The sequence below is a fragment of the Clupea harengus genome, chromosome 3, assembly GCF_900700415.2.
Source record: "Clupea harengus chromosome 3, Ch_v2.0.2, whole genome shotgun sequence".
NCBI lineage: Eukaryota > Metazoa > Chordata > Actinopteri > Clupeiformes > Clupeidae > Clupea > Clupea harengus.
The window spans coordinates 10,644,888-10,664,149 of NC_045154.1; the positions used below are offsets into that span (position 1 = coordinate 10,644,888).

Sequence of the window (19,262 nt, forward strand, 5' to 3'; positions counted from 1 at the left end):
CATACACACTAACCCAGCTGTTAGCTTTTCAAGTAGGTCTCGTACTGCTGCCATGTTTTGGCCCAGGACAGAGGCTGTAGGACTGTTTGAGTCACTGAGCAACTGGTGAAAAGTAGCTACTTGTCTGCCTGGGTTATTGACTGTGCAAATGTTGTGTGTGTGTTTTTAAGGGTGCGTTAACGTGAATGTCTCTCTGTTCATGTCCGTGTGTGTCTGTCTGTGCATAAGAGTGTGTGCATAGGTGTGTCTGGTCTTCTCACCTCAGTAGATCTAGCTGTTTCAGCAGGCTGGCCCTCTCTCTCTGTAGGCCTTCAGTGACACGGTACATCTCACTATGGGAACAAAAAGAGAAAATCGCAACAATATTATACAAAACAAAATGAAAATAGCAAGCCCACCTCACCTACAGCAAACCCACAGCATCTGACCTGCTGCTAACACACCAAAGCATCTCACCAAATCCAGAGCACAACAGCAACTAAACTACCGCTGACAAATATAATCATTTGACCTGTTGCTTGGACCTGACCCCTACAGCAGGCACATTAACACAACTGATGTTCCAATGCCCTGCTCAGTCTTAAAGTCACTGCAAAATGTTGAGGCGGGCGCATGTGTATGTATCTGTGTCTGTGTGTTTGTGTGTGTATACTCTCGAGTCTCTCTTCTTGGGTTGGCATGAGGCCTGTTCCTATAGTGAGCCCATATGCTCCTGACCCAGAATGTGTGTGTGTGTGTGTGTGTGTGAGCGTGCAAGTGTGTGTGTGTGTATCTGCAGGTATTGGTGTGCATGTGTGTGTGTGTGTGTGAGAGTGTGTGTGTGTGTGTGTGTGTGAGTGTGTGTGTGTGTGTGTGTGTGTGTGTGTATGTGAGAGTGTGTGTGTGTGTGTGTATGTGAGAGTGTGTGTGTGTGTGGACTCACAGCTCTTTCTCTTCGTGCAGTTGTGAGGCCTGCTCCTGCAGTAGGCCCAGGTGGTCCTGAGCCAAGTCCAGCTCCTGGGTGGTGTGTTCCAGCTCCTTCTGCAGCTCCTCGTTGGTCTGGCGCAGCATGGCATTCTCAACGCGCGTCTCCTGCTGCTCACTGCTCATGTCCCGACACTGACCCTCCAACTGAGACAAAGAGAGAGAGTGACAGAGACAGAGACAGAGAGAGACAGAGAGAGACATACAAAGTGAGACAAAGAGAGGGGGATAGAGAAAGAGAGAAGGAAACAAGAATAGATTAAAAAAATTTGCAAGCCAATTTTGTTTGCGTGATATTGCTTGTGGTTGTTTATACATAAACACACACACACACACACACACACACACACACACTCTCTCTCTCTCTCTCACTGCACATTTAAACAAAAGCACACCAGCACACAAGTGCTATTCCACAAGGATAAAAAGGCTATACATGGCCGTTAAAAGCCATTGCAAACCTTAGCAAAGAACTGTGACAGAAAGCTTCTGGCATGCCAGTACTGAGAATTAATATGAGGGAGCAGCTAGCTGAAATATTCCTGCTGAGCTTCTGTAAAGAGTGTGAATGTACTGAGCAGCTGAAGTGTTTCAGTGGTGAGTGGTGTGTATGTGTGTGTGTGTGTGCGTGTGTGCGTGTGCGCGTGTGCGCGTGTGTGTGTGTGTGGGTGTGTAGTATTCAGCTAGAGAACAAGTTGCAGGAGGGCAGGCAGATAAGGTGGCCACTAAAGTGCTCCACAAGGCCATCAGGATAAAAATATACACAAGAAAATGGGCTCATGTCCACCAAATGCCAAAAATATTATGCCGTACATAAAAGCACACACACACACACACACACACACACACACACACACACACACACACACACACACACACACACACACACACACACACACACACACACACACACACACACACACACACACACACACACACACACACACACACACACTGCACTAAACACACTATAAACACACTACAAAAACATACAGAAACTATACTTCATACTTCACAAATCTTCACTGTACATACATATACACACACATGGCAAAAATAAAGAAATCCATGCACACACAGACACACAGAGTAGCGTTGCTGATCCACTTAAACCAGCACAGTGCCTGTCCAACAGAGCTATAGGCAGAGTCAGTATCAGGATGCTAATGACAAAGTCTGCTAATGATCAGGGCAGGAAGAAAGATTTGATGTCACTGTGTCACTGTGCTGCAATGAGTGGTTTTTCATCCTGGAAGCGGTTTAGTCCGTTTCTGTTTGACAGTGAAAAGGGCACCAACACGTTAAATGTGGACCTTAGTTTGCGTCAGAGCTGACTCGACCACAGCACTGTGAAAGGCCCAGTTTACTCAAAGCTTAGCTGTGAATTGGGTCACACCCAGCAACCCTCCTAGGTTGTTCATAATGACTGCGCATATGCATGACTCCGCACACACACACTATAACCCTCGCTATATAGAGAGATATGAGAAGACCAATGTAGAGACAAATCCTTTCTCTAGGGCCTAGATAGCAAGTAGGAAGTGAAAGTACTAAGATTGAACTAGGTATCTGGTCATGTAACAGGGTCTGTGGGACTTACAGAAGATGAGGCTCTAATCCAACATGAAGCTGAGAGATCCATCGTCATGACGACCTTTATTACTTGTTTACTTGGTATGTAACACATATGATGCATCATATTGAGGCTGTGGAGGTGGCAGGCTGTGATGGTGTATGGTGGGACCCCTCTTACCCTCTTCTGTTTCTGGAAGAGATGGTCCAGCTCGCGCTCCTTACTGGACAGCTGGTGCTCCATGTCCTGGCTGCGTGAGAGGAACCGCTCCGAGTCCTGAGAGAGATCCAGAGCATCACGTACACACCCATACACACTAACCACGTATGCTAAACATTACATTTTATCACCACATACACCTACACACGTAGAGCATCACCACACACACACACACACATATGCTAACCATCTCCACTCACGCACGCTAAATATCAAACCACACACACACTAAGCACTGCCACATACACATCTAAGCATTACATTATATATCCACACACACACACACACATTAAGCATTATCAGACACATCAAAACACACACACACTAAGCAATATTACACACATGCTAAGCATTACATTACATCACCACACACACACTCAAAATATCAAAACACACACACTAATCACACACAAACACACACACTAATCACACACAAACACACACACTACAGGAGCAGGTACACAACAGTCCCAGGAAACAAAGGGAGCTCTCCAATTCACCTGATTTGAATTCTGTTCCATTTATCTCAGCTAGATTAAATTAAATATTCGTCACAAAGGACCCTCCTCACACACACAAGAACACACCTGCATGAGGATCTGGTTCTTCACACACACAAACACATTCATACACACTCTATTAAATGCTAAATGAGGACGTGCTCCTTCTTCATCATAAACAGACAGACACACACACACACACACACACCTGCAAAAGGATCCGTTCCTTTTCATTTTTGATCTGTTGCTCCATCTCCTCGTACAAACGCTGAATCTCGTCATCATGCGTCACTGCTTTCCTGCAGAGAGACACTTATAGTGAGTGTCACTGTCAAGATTAGCTAACAGAAGGACACGCATGTGCATGTGCACACGCACACACACACACACACACACACACACATACACAAACACCACAAATATAACACATACTTTTACATAAGGCCACTGCAACAATCAACAATATTGTCAGATATCGAGTTGTCTTCATTTGCTCAAAAAAAGGAGGAAGTTGATTAACTAGTACACAACAGACAACCCTACCTACTCAGTACAACAACTATTTTGGCTTGGAGGCCCTTTCGTGTCCAGTAAAGTAAAGTCAACCCAAACATGTTGACTTTTCTCAATAGTGGAAGCCAGTTGTTTGGGCAGGCGTTTGAAATGGAACCAGCAATACCTGTTTCAACTTTGGTACATTTTTGGAAACGTATATATGTGCAGGCTTTTTCATCAAATAGTTTAGACTTGCAAGGTTACACAGAAAGCTTTATGAGCGGTTTGGGCCACCCTGGAAATGATCTGAGCTAGTTTTCAGACCACACACAAACAAACACACACACACACACACACACACACACACACACACTCCAGAAACCCACAAACAAAAACCCCACTCCAAATTCAAAGGCGTATGCTAAACCGACAGGGCAATGAGATCAGAGACAGGATCTCGAGAGGCTCCACTCAGTGTGCCCCTATTCAGTGGCCACTCCAATATCATCTCCATTTGTGTTCCTCAATACAGTCAACAAGAACAGCTGCCAACACAATTACACATGGATATAGCATACTAATGTTCTATTCATTTGATCCAAACACACAAGTGGAAATGTATCCGGCTGTGTCTTAATTAAAAGAATATTGCTAAGACGACCAAGGGTTCGGATATGGAAAATAGCAATTTCATGTTCTGAACTGCGATCGGATTAATTGCCAGGCTGTAAACACCACTGAACAGTAAGCCAGTACTATGCAACATTTGGAGCTCCAAATTGTTGACATATCACTATTTTTGAGCAAATGAAAAAATTCAGTGTACATGACCTCTCAGTTTCAACCCTTTCCTATGCATTCTCTGGATCATATAAAGGTATTCTGCATCACCATGACAAATAAAAAACTTTTCGCAGTCAGACTAGCTCAAACCCATAGATCAAATAAGTTTCTCCACACCCCCATGTTTGGTGACACCCATACGCAGTAAGTCTCATCCATGCTTATGGGTTGAGTCTGATTCTGCTAATGATGAGTGTTAGAAACACAAACAATAGGAGAGAAACAGGTGTTTCTACAGGAGAAGAACACTGGATCTAACCACACACACACACACAGACACACGCACACACACACACACACACGCACTTACCCACTCTCACACATACCCCAAGCCCATCCCCACACAACTATACTCATCAAAGGACAACAAAAGAGGCGTGCCAATTAACAGAATGAATTGCTAATGGTCTTTTCATCACGTAGTGCAGAGGCACACTTCCCTGGAGCAACATGGCAAAGTACAGGTGATGGAAGTTCTCGGAGAAACCCTTTGAACCCCTAGCTTTAACCCAACACATCTCACAGGTTACGCTTAATCGCCACAGTGTTTCAACATGGGTATTTAATCCTCACCTAGCATGTGCCATAGCCTGCATGTTCATGCAGCGGACTTACTCACAAAAAAACACTGCCTTTCTGCAGGTATTTTAAAGTGACAGTATGCAACAATTTGCTACTTTTTTATGTTGCATAATTTAAAGCCAATTAGCACTGGTGTAAATCCAACTAGCAACTAACATTCCAGAAGGAACACACTCGTCATTCTAACTAGCCAACTAAGCTATGCACTACGCAGTTCTGTGGTCCGAAACAAACCACCCCGCGGAAATGTTAAAAAAGCCTTCACAGCACAACATCGCCAACTAGGTTGCCACAAGACATGAGTTAGCGTGCCAGTAAGTCCTTTCTTAGTGTCAAAGGTTTCTGCATGCCTTTTCACTAGTAAAAGTGCTAGTTCTTGACCAAAAACTCCTTACTGCTGCTTTAAGTATCTGTGTGTGGTTAGAGGTGCCCAGAAGCTGAGGGTCAAAGATCCAAGGAAACTCTTTGTCACTTAAAGGTTTACAGCTCTCTAAAGCACACAGAGGGGGTAGTATTTGCTCTTACGGTGTCGAACAGCCCAACACAAAAATTCCCATGGTCCCAATCTCTTTCTCTGTCTCTCTCTCTCATTCAGGATTCTGGGATTTTGAAGGGCAAAACCTGCTGAAGGGCTAAAGCAGGCCTCATGCATTTAGAGAAAGAACTGCAAGAAAATACACAAACACACAAACAAAATACTAACACATTGACACTTGAGTGCTGACAAAAGGAGAGAAATCTGTGACAGAACACAGCCCACCACACACACACACACACACACACACACATACACACACAAACGCGCACACAAAAAGAGAGAGAAAGAGAGAGAGAGAGAATGGGAAACAATGAAAATGGCATACACACACCCAAGGACACACACAGAGACAAGCATATAATAACTCTGGCTATGAAGCCATTGACCTGACCGACCTCTTAAGTGCGCTCTCCATCTCCTGCCGCTCTTGATTGGCCTCTTTAATCTGAAACGTGACCCGCGCCAGGAACTCCTCAAAGTTGGCCAGCAGGTGAGGCTCGTCCTGCCGCAGCTGCGCCCACAGACTACGCACCTCAACTGGGCTGCGAGAGAGAGGGTCAGTGGGAAAGATTGAGAGAGAGAGAGAGAGTGAGAGAGAGAGAGAGAGAAATAAAAAGAGTTTAATCACACAGTTTAATCTATGCTTTAGTACGATCCTTATAGTCATGCAGATACATACAAACAGGTTAGCGTTTGTTTGTGTGCATGTGTTGTGTGTGAGAGAGACCGAGGTAGAGAGAGTTCATTTGTATGTGAGGGAAAGAGGGAGAGAGAAGCAGTTTGCGTTCCCCCTTTCTGGGAGCCATTCTATGGCTCATTTTGTTGTGGTGAAAGTGAAGAGCTCTTGAATGCGGACACACACACACAGCGACCTTCGGAAAATGCAGTAGCGGGATCAGGGAAGCAATAGAAGAGGGCAAACTCAATCTGTGTCCACAATCACACAGAGAGAAACACATCCCATACAAAGGGCTAAATATACCCCTATTCTTAAGCCAAGCCACAGAGAGGCTGATTTGAGCTATTTTACCAATCGGTACAACATGGCGATGGACAGCTTGGTTACAGATCTAATGGAGACTTTCTTTTTTTTTTTTTAAGTCTTTCAGTCAGTACTCCAAAAAACATATATTTAATTTAGAAAACATTCTATTTGATTTACTTCTATTAAATTTGGAACAAAATGGAAAAAGTATTTTCCAAAGGCCTTGTAACACTCCTGTATTTGAAAAAGACAAACCTTTAATAGAAGAAACTATCACAATGGTAACACTGTCAAGGGAATAGAAATGCACTAAGAACTATCTGCAAGCCTACATCCGGTATCCGATCACAGCAGAGGTCCTATTGACTCTGCGATGCACACAGCCATGTAATCCGTCCTGTCATCTGTCCCAGTCTTACGCACCCCACCCCAAAGTCCTCCGTCTTTCAGCCTGTCAATATGAAAATGTAAAAAAAAAATAAAAAAAAAATGTCTCATCCACCTCTTGGTCCATCACTGCTCTCCAATTGAATGCAGGCTGCTTGCTAAAGGTGAGCTTGCTCATGCGTTTGGACGAGCCCCATTCGGACTGTGTGTCTCTGCAGTACACTACTGAGAGAGAGAAGCATACGGCCAGGACCGTGGATGTGTTCTGTCCTTTCTGAGACCTTTCCGCTGGGACTACTGCAAGGTCTTCAAGATGGATCACTCCAAAAGTTTCACCGTTAGTTTATAATCAGGACACTCCTTTCCACCAAAGGCAGAACAACCTTTACTCAGATCGATCATGGTGATTCTGGTGATTAAGCATCAAACTATGGAACTCTTCCCGTCCAGGTTGAACGACTTTCTTTTAAGAAGTCTCCTAATTACAACACAACCTACCTTGCGGTCACTGTACCATGCACTGTACCATGTATAAATAATGAGAAATATTTAAACCTTCTACTTGAACCGCAATTCAGTAGAAGTTTAAAGGAAGTCGTTGCAACGTTTGCACTTTAAAGCAACTATAGGAAAGTGTCTAGCTTATTGTGATGCATAAAGCATATCACCATTAGAACATTCTTGTGTTACATACAGCTCCTTTCTGTGGGGAGCCCAGGTTACTTAACCAGCCATCAGTCTTACTCACTCCTCAAACACATTGCTGGCCCCCAGACTCTCCATCAGCATGCAGAAGTTCCTTTCCTCTTCCTCCTCTCCTCCTCCTCCCCCAGTCAGACTCTCCTCCCAGCGGCTCTGGTACAGCGCCTCAGGGGGGGTGGCATCAACAGCCCCCTCCTCCCCCAGCTCTGAGACTGACACCCTCTGGCCGAACATGAACTCACCTGGAGGAAGAGATACGCATGCATAATTCTAAAAACAAGGAAGTTAAGGATAAGGTGCAGGGGGTGGAGTGGGAATTGTATACAGCAGGAACTTGTTTATAAACAGGGAAAGTCAATTTAAGTATATAAACATTTATAAATAAATAAAGCAGGTTCTGAGATTTTAGTGTAGTCAGGGTGCTTTTTAATAGATCTGAGATAGATAGATTGCATGTGGGTATTTGGAGAGTATTGGATCTATTTCACCTCTTGACTAGTGTATAGTTTACACCAGTAGCAGGTGTGAATTGGTATACGAGTGGAGGAGTTTGGAAATGTGTTTAAACTATGCTGAGTGAGTGGTTGAGTGGTATCACAATACGTGACTGGTGTGGGAATTTGACTGGGATTATTCTGGAACCCACTGAATCCAGAGGAGAACTCGTCCAGGGTGAGGTATCCGTTGCCGTCGGCGTCTAGGGTGTCGAAAACGTTCTCTAGCTCGTCCGCACTAAGAGGAAGTTCTCCATGCAGCCTCTGCTCAATACAAGAGAAAAACAAACTCAATACACCAGAACACAGAACACACCCTAACTAAGCACAAGCAACACCATGCAAACAGCACTCAGCAAAAACAACACAAACTGTAACCAACTCAACATAACACACAGTGAAAAACAACTCCTCAGCACAGTTATTAAACAGCAGCTAACAAAACAAAATAAGGTAAGAACACAGTGATCTTCAAGACAACACAAATATATCCAGCTCAATGTGCTAATGTCAGGTAGTCAGCCACCTCTCGTCAACAGATATCTGCATATAAATAAAAAATAAAAAAAAACAACAGATAACATCTATGTGGTATATGAGCACAGAACTTTAGTGACACCTTAACCTCACCCTACTGAAATTCATTAGCAGCTACAAACAGCCACCAAAAAGTGTTAAACGGGCCACACGGCAGTAATGTTGACACAGACGAGACAACTCAACACAGCCCATCCCTCATAAACCCAAGAGCAAACACCAAAGATCCTGTCTCTCTCCAAGCTAGACGGCTGTGTGTTGGAATCAAATATAATCCGATGCCCCCACCCACAAACACACACATACACACATGGTCTTATCAGTCCCTGGCACAGTCCCCGAGTGCCTGTAAGTTTGTGTGTGTGTGAGCCGTGGCAAACATGGCCTAATCTGGGCCTAACCTGGCCATGCTTGCCACTGTTAATTCAGTATATGTCTTTTTAAGTGTGACTTTTATGACTTGGATATTACAGAATTACAGAAGGCGAATTAAAGAGTGTTTCCAACTTGAAATCAGCTGTGTCCAGTTTGAACCTGATGTGAGTTTCTCCAACAAACTTCCTTCGCATAATTGGGCCGGCACTCTCCTTTTGTTTGTTTCAAGAATGGATTTTCTATACATAATTAGGGTGGGCATTCGCTGAGCAAGGAAAAGACTCATTAATTACCACCAATTAACATTTGTCCAAATTACCCATGCAGATCACACATATACTCTCACTCTTGCAACCACCCTTCCACCCTTCGTATACACACACACATTTCAGTCCAAAGGATCCCACACTGCAGGGCTATTGTTTCGTTTGTCTGTTTCTATATCTACAGATGCATTGATGAGTTCCTGCAGAGCATGACACGCACACGGCCGTACGTATGTATTCCCCGACGACCGCTTATCAAAAGGATATGGAAATGCTCCATGGCGAAGCAGACTGCCATCAATGGGCTCAGGATGCAGAGACAAAAGGGGCTCAGGATCAGACGATGGGCCATGCATCACCATAAACACTGGATCACAGGTGGAGCGCCTTTGAGAGCTACGCTCTTCACAGAGGACTCCTGAGAGCTGCAGCATCAAAGGTGGGTGAACGTGGGAGGATGGGAGTGTGTGTGTGTGTGTGTAAGAGGGGGTGGTAATGGTCGGAGTAGGGGAGTGAATCTGCACAACAAAAAGCCTCCGGTGAAGTTGTGACAGCTCTTGTGCTGAACACGCTCCTCGAGTGTCTCAATGCATCGCTCACATTCACTGGAGAAGCCCACACATCCCCTCACTTGGACTGAATGCCCATATGCATCACGAGTCACGAGTTATGAACACTCATGGACGCACACAGACATATACACACGTGTGTAATTTACACTTCTTACCCAAAGAGGTTTCTTTAATAAACAAACAATATTTGTTTTGTTTTCTTTGCTTTCCAAAAAGGTGCTCCCAGTGTTTTTTTTGTCTATTTGCATATCGATGTGATGCACCAGCTCTGATGTAATGGACTAATTTCATGAGCAAACTTTCCGCCACACTTGTTCAAGAGAGACAAAAATTCTGCAGTAGTGCGGAACCATAGTAGTCTTGTTTAGTGTTAACCCATACCAACAAAGACCAAACCAAAGAGACTTGTCTGTTAGTCTACAGAGTACATTTGCACTGCTTCACTGCCTGGGACAGATACACTGTGCATATAAATGATACAATGATTGTAAACCTGCATTTTAAGGCATTACTGGTTTTGTAATCTTTGACAAGTCAAAAGAATTACAGGGAACAAATTTGAACTCTCTCGCTCACACACACACACCCTCACAAACACCACACACGCGCACACACACAAACTCACCTGCATGTCCCGTCGTGTGATGAAGCCCTTCTGCTGGATGTCGCAGAGCTGAAAGAACTCCTGCGTCTTCTCCATCAGCGTGCTCCCTTCGTACCCCTCCTCCACCTCTCCCTCTGTTGCCGTGCTCTCCTTCAGTGGGCGCCCCTCTCTGGGCCGCGACACTCGGGCAGCGGCAGAGGCTGAGATGCTGCTGAGGTTAGCCATGATGTCTCTCATCACCCCCCACCACACAGAGGCACTGGGTACCACACTTCACTCACTCACTCTACATGGGGCAGCACTATAGGAGAGGAGAGAGAGAGAGAGAGAGAGAGAGAGAGAGAGAGAGAGATAGAAAGAGAGAGAGAGAGAGGGAAAGAAAGAAAGAAAGAAAGAAAGAAAGAAAGAAAGAGAGAGAGAGAGAGAGAGAGAGAGAGAGAGAGAGAGAAAGAGAGCGTGCGTAAGGGACACAGAGAGGTGAGAATGACAGATTTGTCATACAGAGAGAAGGATAGACAGAGAAACAGAGAGACATAGAGATTGAAGAGAAAGAGAGGGGGGAAATGAGAGATTGAACCATTAATCCTCCAAGCTGCATCCAAGGCTCCTCGACACTATGTCACCACTTGTCATCTCTTAGCAACCGATTCTTTAATTACTCAATGAAGCCTCGCAGATAGACAGAATAGAAGGACTGTGAGACCGAGAGCAAACGCTATCTACCTCCCCCTCCATCCAGCTGAGGTGAAGAAAAGAACAACAGAAACAGAACAGAAACACACACCAAGGGTACACCAGTATTCCTCCTTCTTGCATATGGGTATCTCTGTAGATTAAGCTAGTTAACTAGCCTATATCTCGGTTTTGAGAGGAAGCATAAAAAGTAGCTTTTGATCACGTACTGTAGACATGAAAACAATGAACTGCACTGTAGTTTCCTTGATTCCCCACATGTATCTGGCACTTCTGTCCAATGAATATTGTTGAGGGGTTGACCCCGTGGTACGTTGACAGAGACAGAACAATATTTTCAAGGTAACAGCATAAGATGTCTACATGATTCATCGAACAGTCTAATTTGAATGACTCTGAAGGGGATGTAACATGTAGGCCCACCACTTTCCCGAATGTGGTTCACACCTCCCCTGCACTACAAACACACCCCTCATAATGAGGCACATAGAGTCAGTAACCGTTGATGGTATGAGTAAAAACTAGCAACTTTGACCACAGTGTGACTGACAGAGCATATGAGTCTTGTCAGCCTGGCTGGAGTAGAGTGATGATTCAGAGGAGTAGCCTGCTCCCTGCTTTCAATTCACCCTCCAGTCTACACTAGTAGTAGGCTAGCCTGGCTTTCATGTTGGCTACTGGATGTCATTTTGCATGGGCATATTAATACATTGTAGGCTTCATAAATGGATGAATGAATGAATGAATGAATGAATGAATGAATGAATGAATGAATGAATGAATGAATGAACGAATGAATGAATGAAAGAATGAATGGATGGATGGATTGATCATTACCTCATTCATGATTCAATCAATAACAAAGTTTCTGTCATCTACAATTTCCCTGCATTGTTTTGTTGCTCAGTGCATGAATTTTCTCCCTCCCTTCTGTCACCCTATTCTTCTCTCAAATTAAAATTTCTCCTGTCCTCTCCTCTTTTCATCTCTACCCATTATTTCTTCTCCTTTCTACTTGCATTTCCTTCTCTCTTCTCTCCTCCTTCTCTCCTCTCCTCTCCCCTCACCCTATCATTCTCCTCTCTTCCTCCTATCTCCTCTCCTCTTCTCTCCTTCCATTTGTCCTCCTCTCTTCTCCTCTTCTGCCTCAGTTTCTGTCACTGGTTTAGTTAACGATCAGTGCTCTAGTCTAACCAAAACAAAAGTGTACAGTCAGCTACCAAAACAAAAGTGTACAGTCATCTACCCAAACTCTATTCTGATAGCTCTCCCACCACAGAAACCATGCGGCTAAAAGCCCACCGTCACAGACCACGCCGGAAACCTGCATATATTTTAAACTTCTGCAGCACTCACAGCACTGTGACCAAAAACAAAACAAGTAGCCTACCTTCTCATCAGAGAGTGCTCTCGCCCACATACAGACAAACTGACTGACATACACAGACAGAGAGACAGAGAGACACAGACAGAGAGACAGAGAGACACAGACAGACAGACAGACAGACAGACAGACAGACAGACAGACAGACACAATTAAACAGCCTCTCAAAGATACAGAGAGAGATCATACTAGCACAGGACTTGATAACAGTATTTGTGCAATGTAAAGTCCCATGGAGTGGCAGTAGCAGCTGTGCAGCGTCCCATGCTCTGCCATAAAGCTGAGTGATAATGAGAGTAAACGTGGAGACCGAAGTGAGCACACACAACCCCTCCCTTCCTCCCCCACGCTGCCTGAGGCACTACAGCATGTCATCACATACCTCCATCCTGAACGGTTAGCACACTTCCTTCTGTCAAAACAGCCTTGACCGTATGAACCTGCACTAGCTGCCGCTTTACTTAATTTGTTCAGGGTTCCCCCCGTCCAATCACAATTACCAGCATGTAGCATGTTTTCATTATGATCATCTCTTTTTCATACATTTATATGGTCAGTGCCCTGATGGGGTGAGCACTACCTTTACTAATGTCACTTCCTCAGATGTCATTCAGTTTTCAGACTATTGAGGTGCACAGCCATGACACTTGCCTTAATAAAGCTGTCCTGAAGTGAGTGCATGTTCAATGTAGCCATGCATTTCCATGAGCTGTGCTGCTTTGCATGTGCTCTGGCTTTATCTTAGCGTATGTTCAAAGGGAAGAGAACTGCCTCAGTCTAGATATTTTTTTTCAAATGGAGCAAAGGCTATTTAAATTGGCTATTTAGGGAGTCATATCAAATAAATACACAAATCTGGAGGATTAGGGTATGCAAGTGAATGCAAAGAATGAATCGTATGGAGGCCACCTTATCTGTGTTCAATCTGTAAAAGCATGCTTAACAGAACAAGGAAACATACGTACACCAGCTAAAGAATGTCACAATAGAGGATCTTGAAAAGCTTACCTAACTGGAAAACTGTGAAACAAGAAATTTGGTTTCCCAAACAGAACTTGCAATGTATAGAAAGGGGACAGGGAGCCATGTTTGGGTTAAGATGTAGGCCTATGTACCTTAGATACAAACCACATTTTTTCTCATCACCCTTCCTTTTGTTACCAAACCATGGAAATTCTATGAGGTTTCAACTATATCCACAGGAGCTATTTTTTGTCCATCTTTGGAGCTGATGTGGTAGTGATATGGTAAAAATCCTATCCAGAGTCACCTGCTCAGTAACCAGTTACACCATATTCGGATGCACTGACTCGCAGGATGGTGCAAAGGTCTCATCCCATTTGAAGATGCCCCAGCAACCACTGAAAATCTACAACAGTTTACTAGTCTAGTCATGATAGTAAAGGAGGAAGCCTTTTAACCATCTATGCCAGATAAATGCACATAAATTAAAAATAGCCAGACATAGGTATATTTCCCCCCCAAACATAACAACAACAACTATGAAAGCAACACAATACTACCTGAACCGCACATCATATATTGTATGTTATTTCATACAAATATATGGTCTAATTCATCTTAAGAACCCTAGATCTGTTTTGCATAAAGGCCATCGTGATCACTGCAGTGTAAGAAAGCACAAAAATGAATCAACTCGGCCCGCATCAGTAAATCATTTTTTTTGTGTTTAGCACATATGCTTGAAAAGCATTTTCCAGTGAAAGTAATCCTGTGCGTGTTAGACATCTCTTGTCACATCTAACATGATCACATAGGCGGACCTGCTCCAGTGAAGGAGGGTAAATATAACCCAAAAGTAAATAACATAATCCAACAGCCAAGAGCTACTCAAAACCTGTTGCCTCCTAAGTATCTAGCCTGAAGATATTTCCAGTTCGTCAAGTTCAGCACTTGCCAACTTCAGTGTATGCTACTTCCTCCTCTGCTTTTAATGTTGCAACACATGTCTGAGAAATAACTTAGAATTTCACACCAGTGTTTATGGAGATTTAAACTGAAATAAAAAACTCACCGTGGGCTAGGGTGGTTCATTTGGCATAAAGCCCTTGCAAACTATAGCTAAACTGTTCGACATGCTTTTATGAGACTTTTGTAGAGCAGCGGCGTCTACAGATTCTAGCTTCCAATGATACAAATTAAATTACACAATTATCTTGTGACACCATCACATCCTCGCATGATGACACGTGTGAAATAAACTTCCTCAAACCGTGACGTACGGATCGCATTCGGTTGACTTTTGGTTCGAGGTGTCTTTTAGTAGATCTAGGCAGCAGCAACAACAGGTGGATACCCACTCTGACATGATTCGATAAAGAGCATTCGACAAATCAATAAAGCATTCAATAAAACATTGTTACCAACTTACTTCATTTTAAAGTGAAGCATGTATCTTCACCATTGCTCAACCAGCAAAATAACAACAGCTAACGATAGATAATGTTCCAGCCGGACCTAAGATATAGCCTCTTCACAAGTTCTGTAAGCTACCAGTAGATGACTGCAGAGGTTTGTCTGATGAAAACAATCCAGCTTCGACTACCAGCGTAGTTATGAAGAATTAGCTCTTGGTTCCAAGTACTTGTGGTCACCACACACACACACACACACACTTCAATGCTATGAAGTGTTGAGTTCAATCTACCCAGGGGAGGGACTTTGGCGTTCTCACAAGAGCAGCGTCTGTCACTATAGTAACCCATCCGCGCGGAAGTTCCTGTACATTTCCCCCCCGCGAACAACTGGAGGCTTGTTTTAAGAGAGCGCATTTTACCCTGTCAAAATATACCACTTTTCAAGCCTTATATTTGTTTCTAACCAGTCCTATGAAAAAGAGAAAAAGTATGAGCCTCAACTTAAAAATACATCAACTTAGCCTATGCATCGTTGTTCAAGGGACATCTGTTACAGCCCTGAAGCAGGAAATGTGTTATGAAATCTTGAAATCTTGTTATGTAATTTCATTTTATATTCTAATGCAGTAGAGGAGAAGAATAAGGTATGGGAGGTAGTACAGTGACTTAACTACGAGCCAATTTTAAAACCTCATAAGCAACCTAATGGACAGCGACCCATAACTCAAAACAGTTCCTAATGACCCCCCCCCCCCCCACACACACACACACACACACGTTGCTATGTTTTATCTGGTCGTGCTAATAATATATATTACTTTTAAAATAGTTGTACGACTTTCTGGCAGAGAGAGAGAGAGAGAACAGTGCCTAGAACATGAAGTTCCCTACAATGAACACAAGAGAGCAGTAGAAATTCTGGAACAGTCATGAGGATTGTGGTGAGCTAGCCCAGAAGAATGAAGGGGAACCGAAATCTCAGGAATAAAGGCAAGCCCATGAGCCATATAAAACGAAAATGTCCCATGAATATCCCAGCTTATTAGTGCATCTCCCGAGTCCCATGCTCGCAGGGCGAAAGAACACTCGCAGACCATGGAAACAGCAGTAAGGTCTTATACTCTGACATGGTCACAACACTGATGGTCGATAGATACGCTAACATAACACAGAGCTAAGTTAAGGCATTAACAGCATTACACACAGGGACAAAATAATAACAGATACACACACTAATACTGGATACAAAAGGGAAAGCATACTCTCAGAAAGAATGCTGTATACACAACAAGAACACACACCCAAGGCATGCCAGTAACCCAGTCTTATTGCACACGTAAGCATGTGCTGTCCCCAGCTACCAAGCCTCCCAGGACGATGGAGAGACGATGACACAGTCCCGCCAGGAACAACTGTCTTCGTTGGGAAAGCAATGGCAGGGTGGAGGCCCTTACTGCCATCCTCAACGGCACGGGGGAGCCTCAGGTGGGTAGAAACAGCGTGGAGCCTCTGAGCTGGCGGCAGTGGCAGAGAGCCCCCTCTGACAGGCAGCCATGATGCAGAGGACCTCTGAGTGTCATGGCAATGCCAGTGACCCTCTGGCCAGCATGAGCCAAGCGGCAGATCCTTCTGTAGGCAGCGGTGCCGCAGGACCGCTCTGGTCTCTGGTGTCCAACAGGGACACTGTGCGGTGGAACCATCAGGGCATGGCCGGGGCCCCATCTTCTGCCAGACCAGGCCCCTCCAAGCAACAGCAGCTGTGCTCAATGGCTCGGCGTAAGTCAAGGATCTCTCCCTCCAGTCTTCGAGGGGGCACTCATCCCCTGTCCTACACCAATGTGGAGAGCTAGCCCAGAAGAAGGGAGGCGGACACATAAATCTCAGGTTTAAAGGCGAGTGCCATTCCCCATACAACGCACGACCCTGGGAAATGCTACTTTATTAGTTTAACTCCCCTGCTCAATACTCGGCATGACCCCGGGAGTGCCAAAGAACACACACAGAACATGGAGACAGCAGGCAGGTCTTATACTCTGACATGGTTATAACACTAACAGCAAACAAATACGCTAACATAAAGCAGGGCTTTAACAGTCATACACACTAACACAATAAAAAGGAGGCATGAACCCCATTATTCCAGAACAGAACACTACAAATAACAGAATAATCAATCTTTCGCTCGCACAGCATGCTGGGAGCCACCCACAGTCCCTCATTCCGCCGCATTGCTGGAAGCTTTGCTAAAAAATGGTTCCGTCTAAGTAATGGAATGGAATTAGTCAGTCAACTAGTCAGTCACAGTTTCAGTTGTTTGGCATGGCAGCTTCGATCACACTACAAAGCATTGCTTGGCAGGTACGAAAGCCAAACTGTGTGTCGGTAGGAAGCCATCGCTCCTGAACGTCTTTTAAAAGCTTGTCACCTCTGCTGTACGCAGGTGAGCTGTCGGTTTGACTTCAGAACTGGAAGAAAACTGAGCTTTCCTGAATGCAGACTTGCAGTACAAATGTGACCTGCTGTTTGCAAAGACTCTCAGAACCCTGTAGGAAAGTAACAATGTGAACTGTAACCGCGGCAACCCCCAAAGCCCGAGCATACATTACACTGCTTCCCGTTCAATCGTTTATGTATTTGATGGAGTGCATTCCGCACTCAGTATGTGGATCAGCTGACTCCTCATGGAGGTCTAAATCAGATGGAAGATAGTGAGCCCTTCTTGGACCTGTGAAGACACTAACAATAAGAGACTGGTATAGGAAGCCCAGCAGAGAAACACATACCTGGTGGAGATAATTGATTGGCAGCTGGACTTTTCTGGCTGCTGGGTGTGATGAGCAGGGTCTGTATGGAAAAAGGCTTCATAACCACCTGCCCTGATTCTTGTTAGCTACAATTCGGAAGAGGCCCATATTACTGTATCTCCCAGCCAGTCTGCTAGAGGAAGATTAGCATCACACTTAAATCATCACTCATCGAAACCTTTTACTGCTTCTCTTACTTTATCTTGGTTCCTCATTTTTCATGAACCTGACAGGAGGAGGTTGAGTCTTTCTCTCTCTCCCTCTCTCTTTTTCTCTTGTTCACTCACTCGCTCTCTTCCCTCCCCTCTCTGCTGGCCAACTGTGAGTTTTTGCTGTGTGGAGGGGAGTCAAAGGATCATCCCTATCATCATCATTCATATGCCGTTCCTGGACCAAGTGCCTATATTACGCAATGTTCACACGGCCTATCAAATGCTTTCCACTGCCTGAACCGTGCCACTGCGTTGCCCTTAGCAAAAGACACAGGACTGAACTTCTCCACAAGCATTTAATTAAGTTCTTTCCATCCAGGCACACAAGTCACGCGAACATCAGCTTTGCATGAACACAGATACAGGTGCAGCCTTGGGTCAGCAGAAAAAGAATTCCATATTTTAAAAGCCAATTGTAAAGTACATCCTGCTGGGCAGCCTCACTCCTGGTGCATGTGTGGGGAGGGCGTAATGCTTCTCAGCAGAGCTTTACCAGTCAATGAAGACTGTTAAACTTATAAGAAAACCACAGATAAAACCACAGTCATGAGGGAATGTCTCGTACCTCTCTGTGTTTGCAGCGAAACAGATCCACGAGCAGTGCATGTCCAGAGTTTGAAGAGCCGTGTATTGAGAATTTTATTTCATCTTCTGATCTGAATGTTGGTGCCATGTCACAATAAGGATGAGGACTGATGGGGACCAGGGATTGATGCAAGCTTTGGTTAGTGGTTTTACTAGAATAAGGAAGAAATGAGAAATGAACTCTTCCCAAAGAGAATTAATTACTTATGCATCCCTCTCTCTCTCTCTCTCTCTCATAATGATTCATTAACGGGCTGGCCTGTCACCAGGTCTCCGCTGTGAGTGCTGACCTGAACTGGGTCAGGCAACTTCTGATGGATGGGCCCGTTCCAGTCACGTGGCCCTCGGCCCAGAAAGCAGCAGAGGCTTGAACGGCTCAAACCCTGAGACATCTGTGCCAGATCTGGGCCAGAGCAGCTGCAGTTTGGAAGATTTAGGTTCAGCCTGACATCCATGATTCAATGGCAGTCCTCTGTGCCTGGAAGAGTCTTAGATTTTCACTCACTCACTTCTCCGGGGACCATACCACAGGATGGTTTGAAGTGTTGATCCCCAGGCACTTGAAAGGATG

The 19,262-nt window shown here is 44.5% G+C and overlaps 1 protein-coding gene across 2 annotated transcripts in view; it reads right to left on the reverse strand.

Moving 5' to 3' along the window:
• The window catches only part of cracr2aa (calcium release activated channel regulator 2Aa), a 28,404-nt gene extending 13,036 nt beyond the window's left edge, over positions 1-15,368 (reverse strand). Inside the window, exons 1-9 of one of the 2 annotated variants that reach the window (XM_012833083.3) lie at positions 15,105-15,368; positions 10,657-10,936; positions 8,434-8,545; positions 7,834-8,029; positions 6,109-6,255; positions 3,464-3,554; positions 2,717-2,812; positions 923-1,110; positions 261-332 (exon numbers count right to left, since the gene is read on the reverse strand). In XM_012833083.3, coding sequence (XP_012688537.2) covers positions 261-332; positions 923-1,110; positions 2,717-2,812; positions 3,464-3,554; positions 6,109-6,255; positions 7,834-8,029; positions 8,434-8,545; positions 10,657-10,872 — 1,118 coding nt within the window. In that variant the 5' untranslated portion in view covers positions 10,873-10,936; positions 15,105-15,368. Of the gene's footprint in view, positions 1-260; positions 333-922; positions 1,111-2,716; positions 2,813-3,463; positions 3,555-6,108; positions 6,256-7,833; positions 8,030-8,433; positions 8,546-10,656; positions 10,937-14,747; positions 14,974-15,104 lie in introns of those variants that run through there. The other variant, XM_031564537.2, reaches the window with a different exon arrangement.
• Between the last annotated feature and the right edge of the window lie 3,894 nt (positions 15,369-19,262).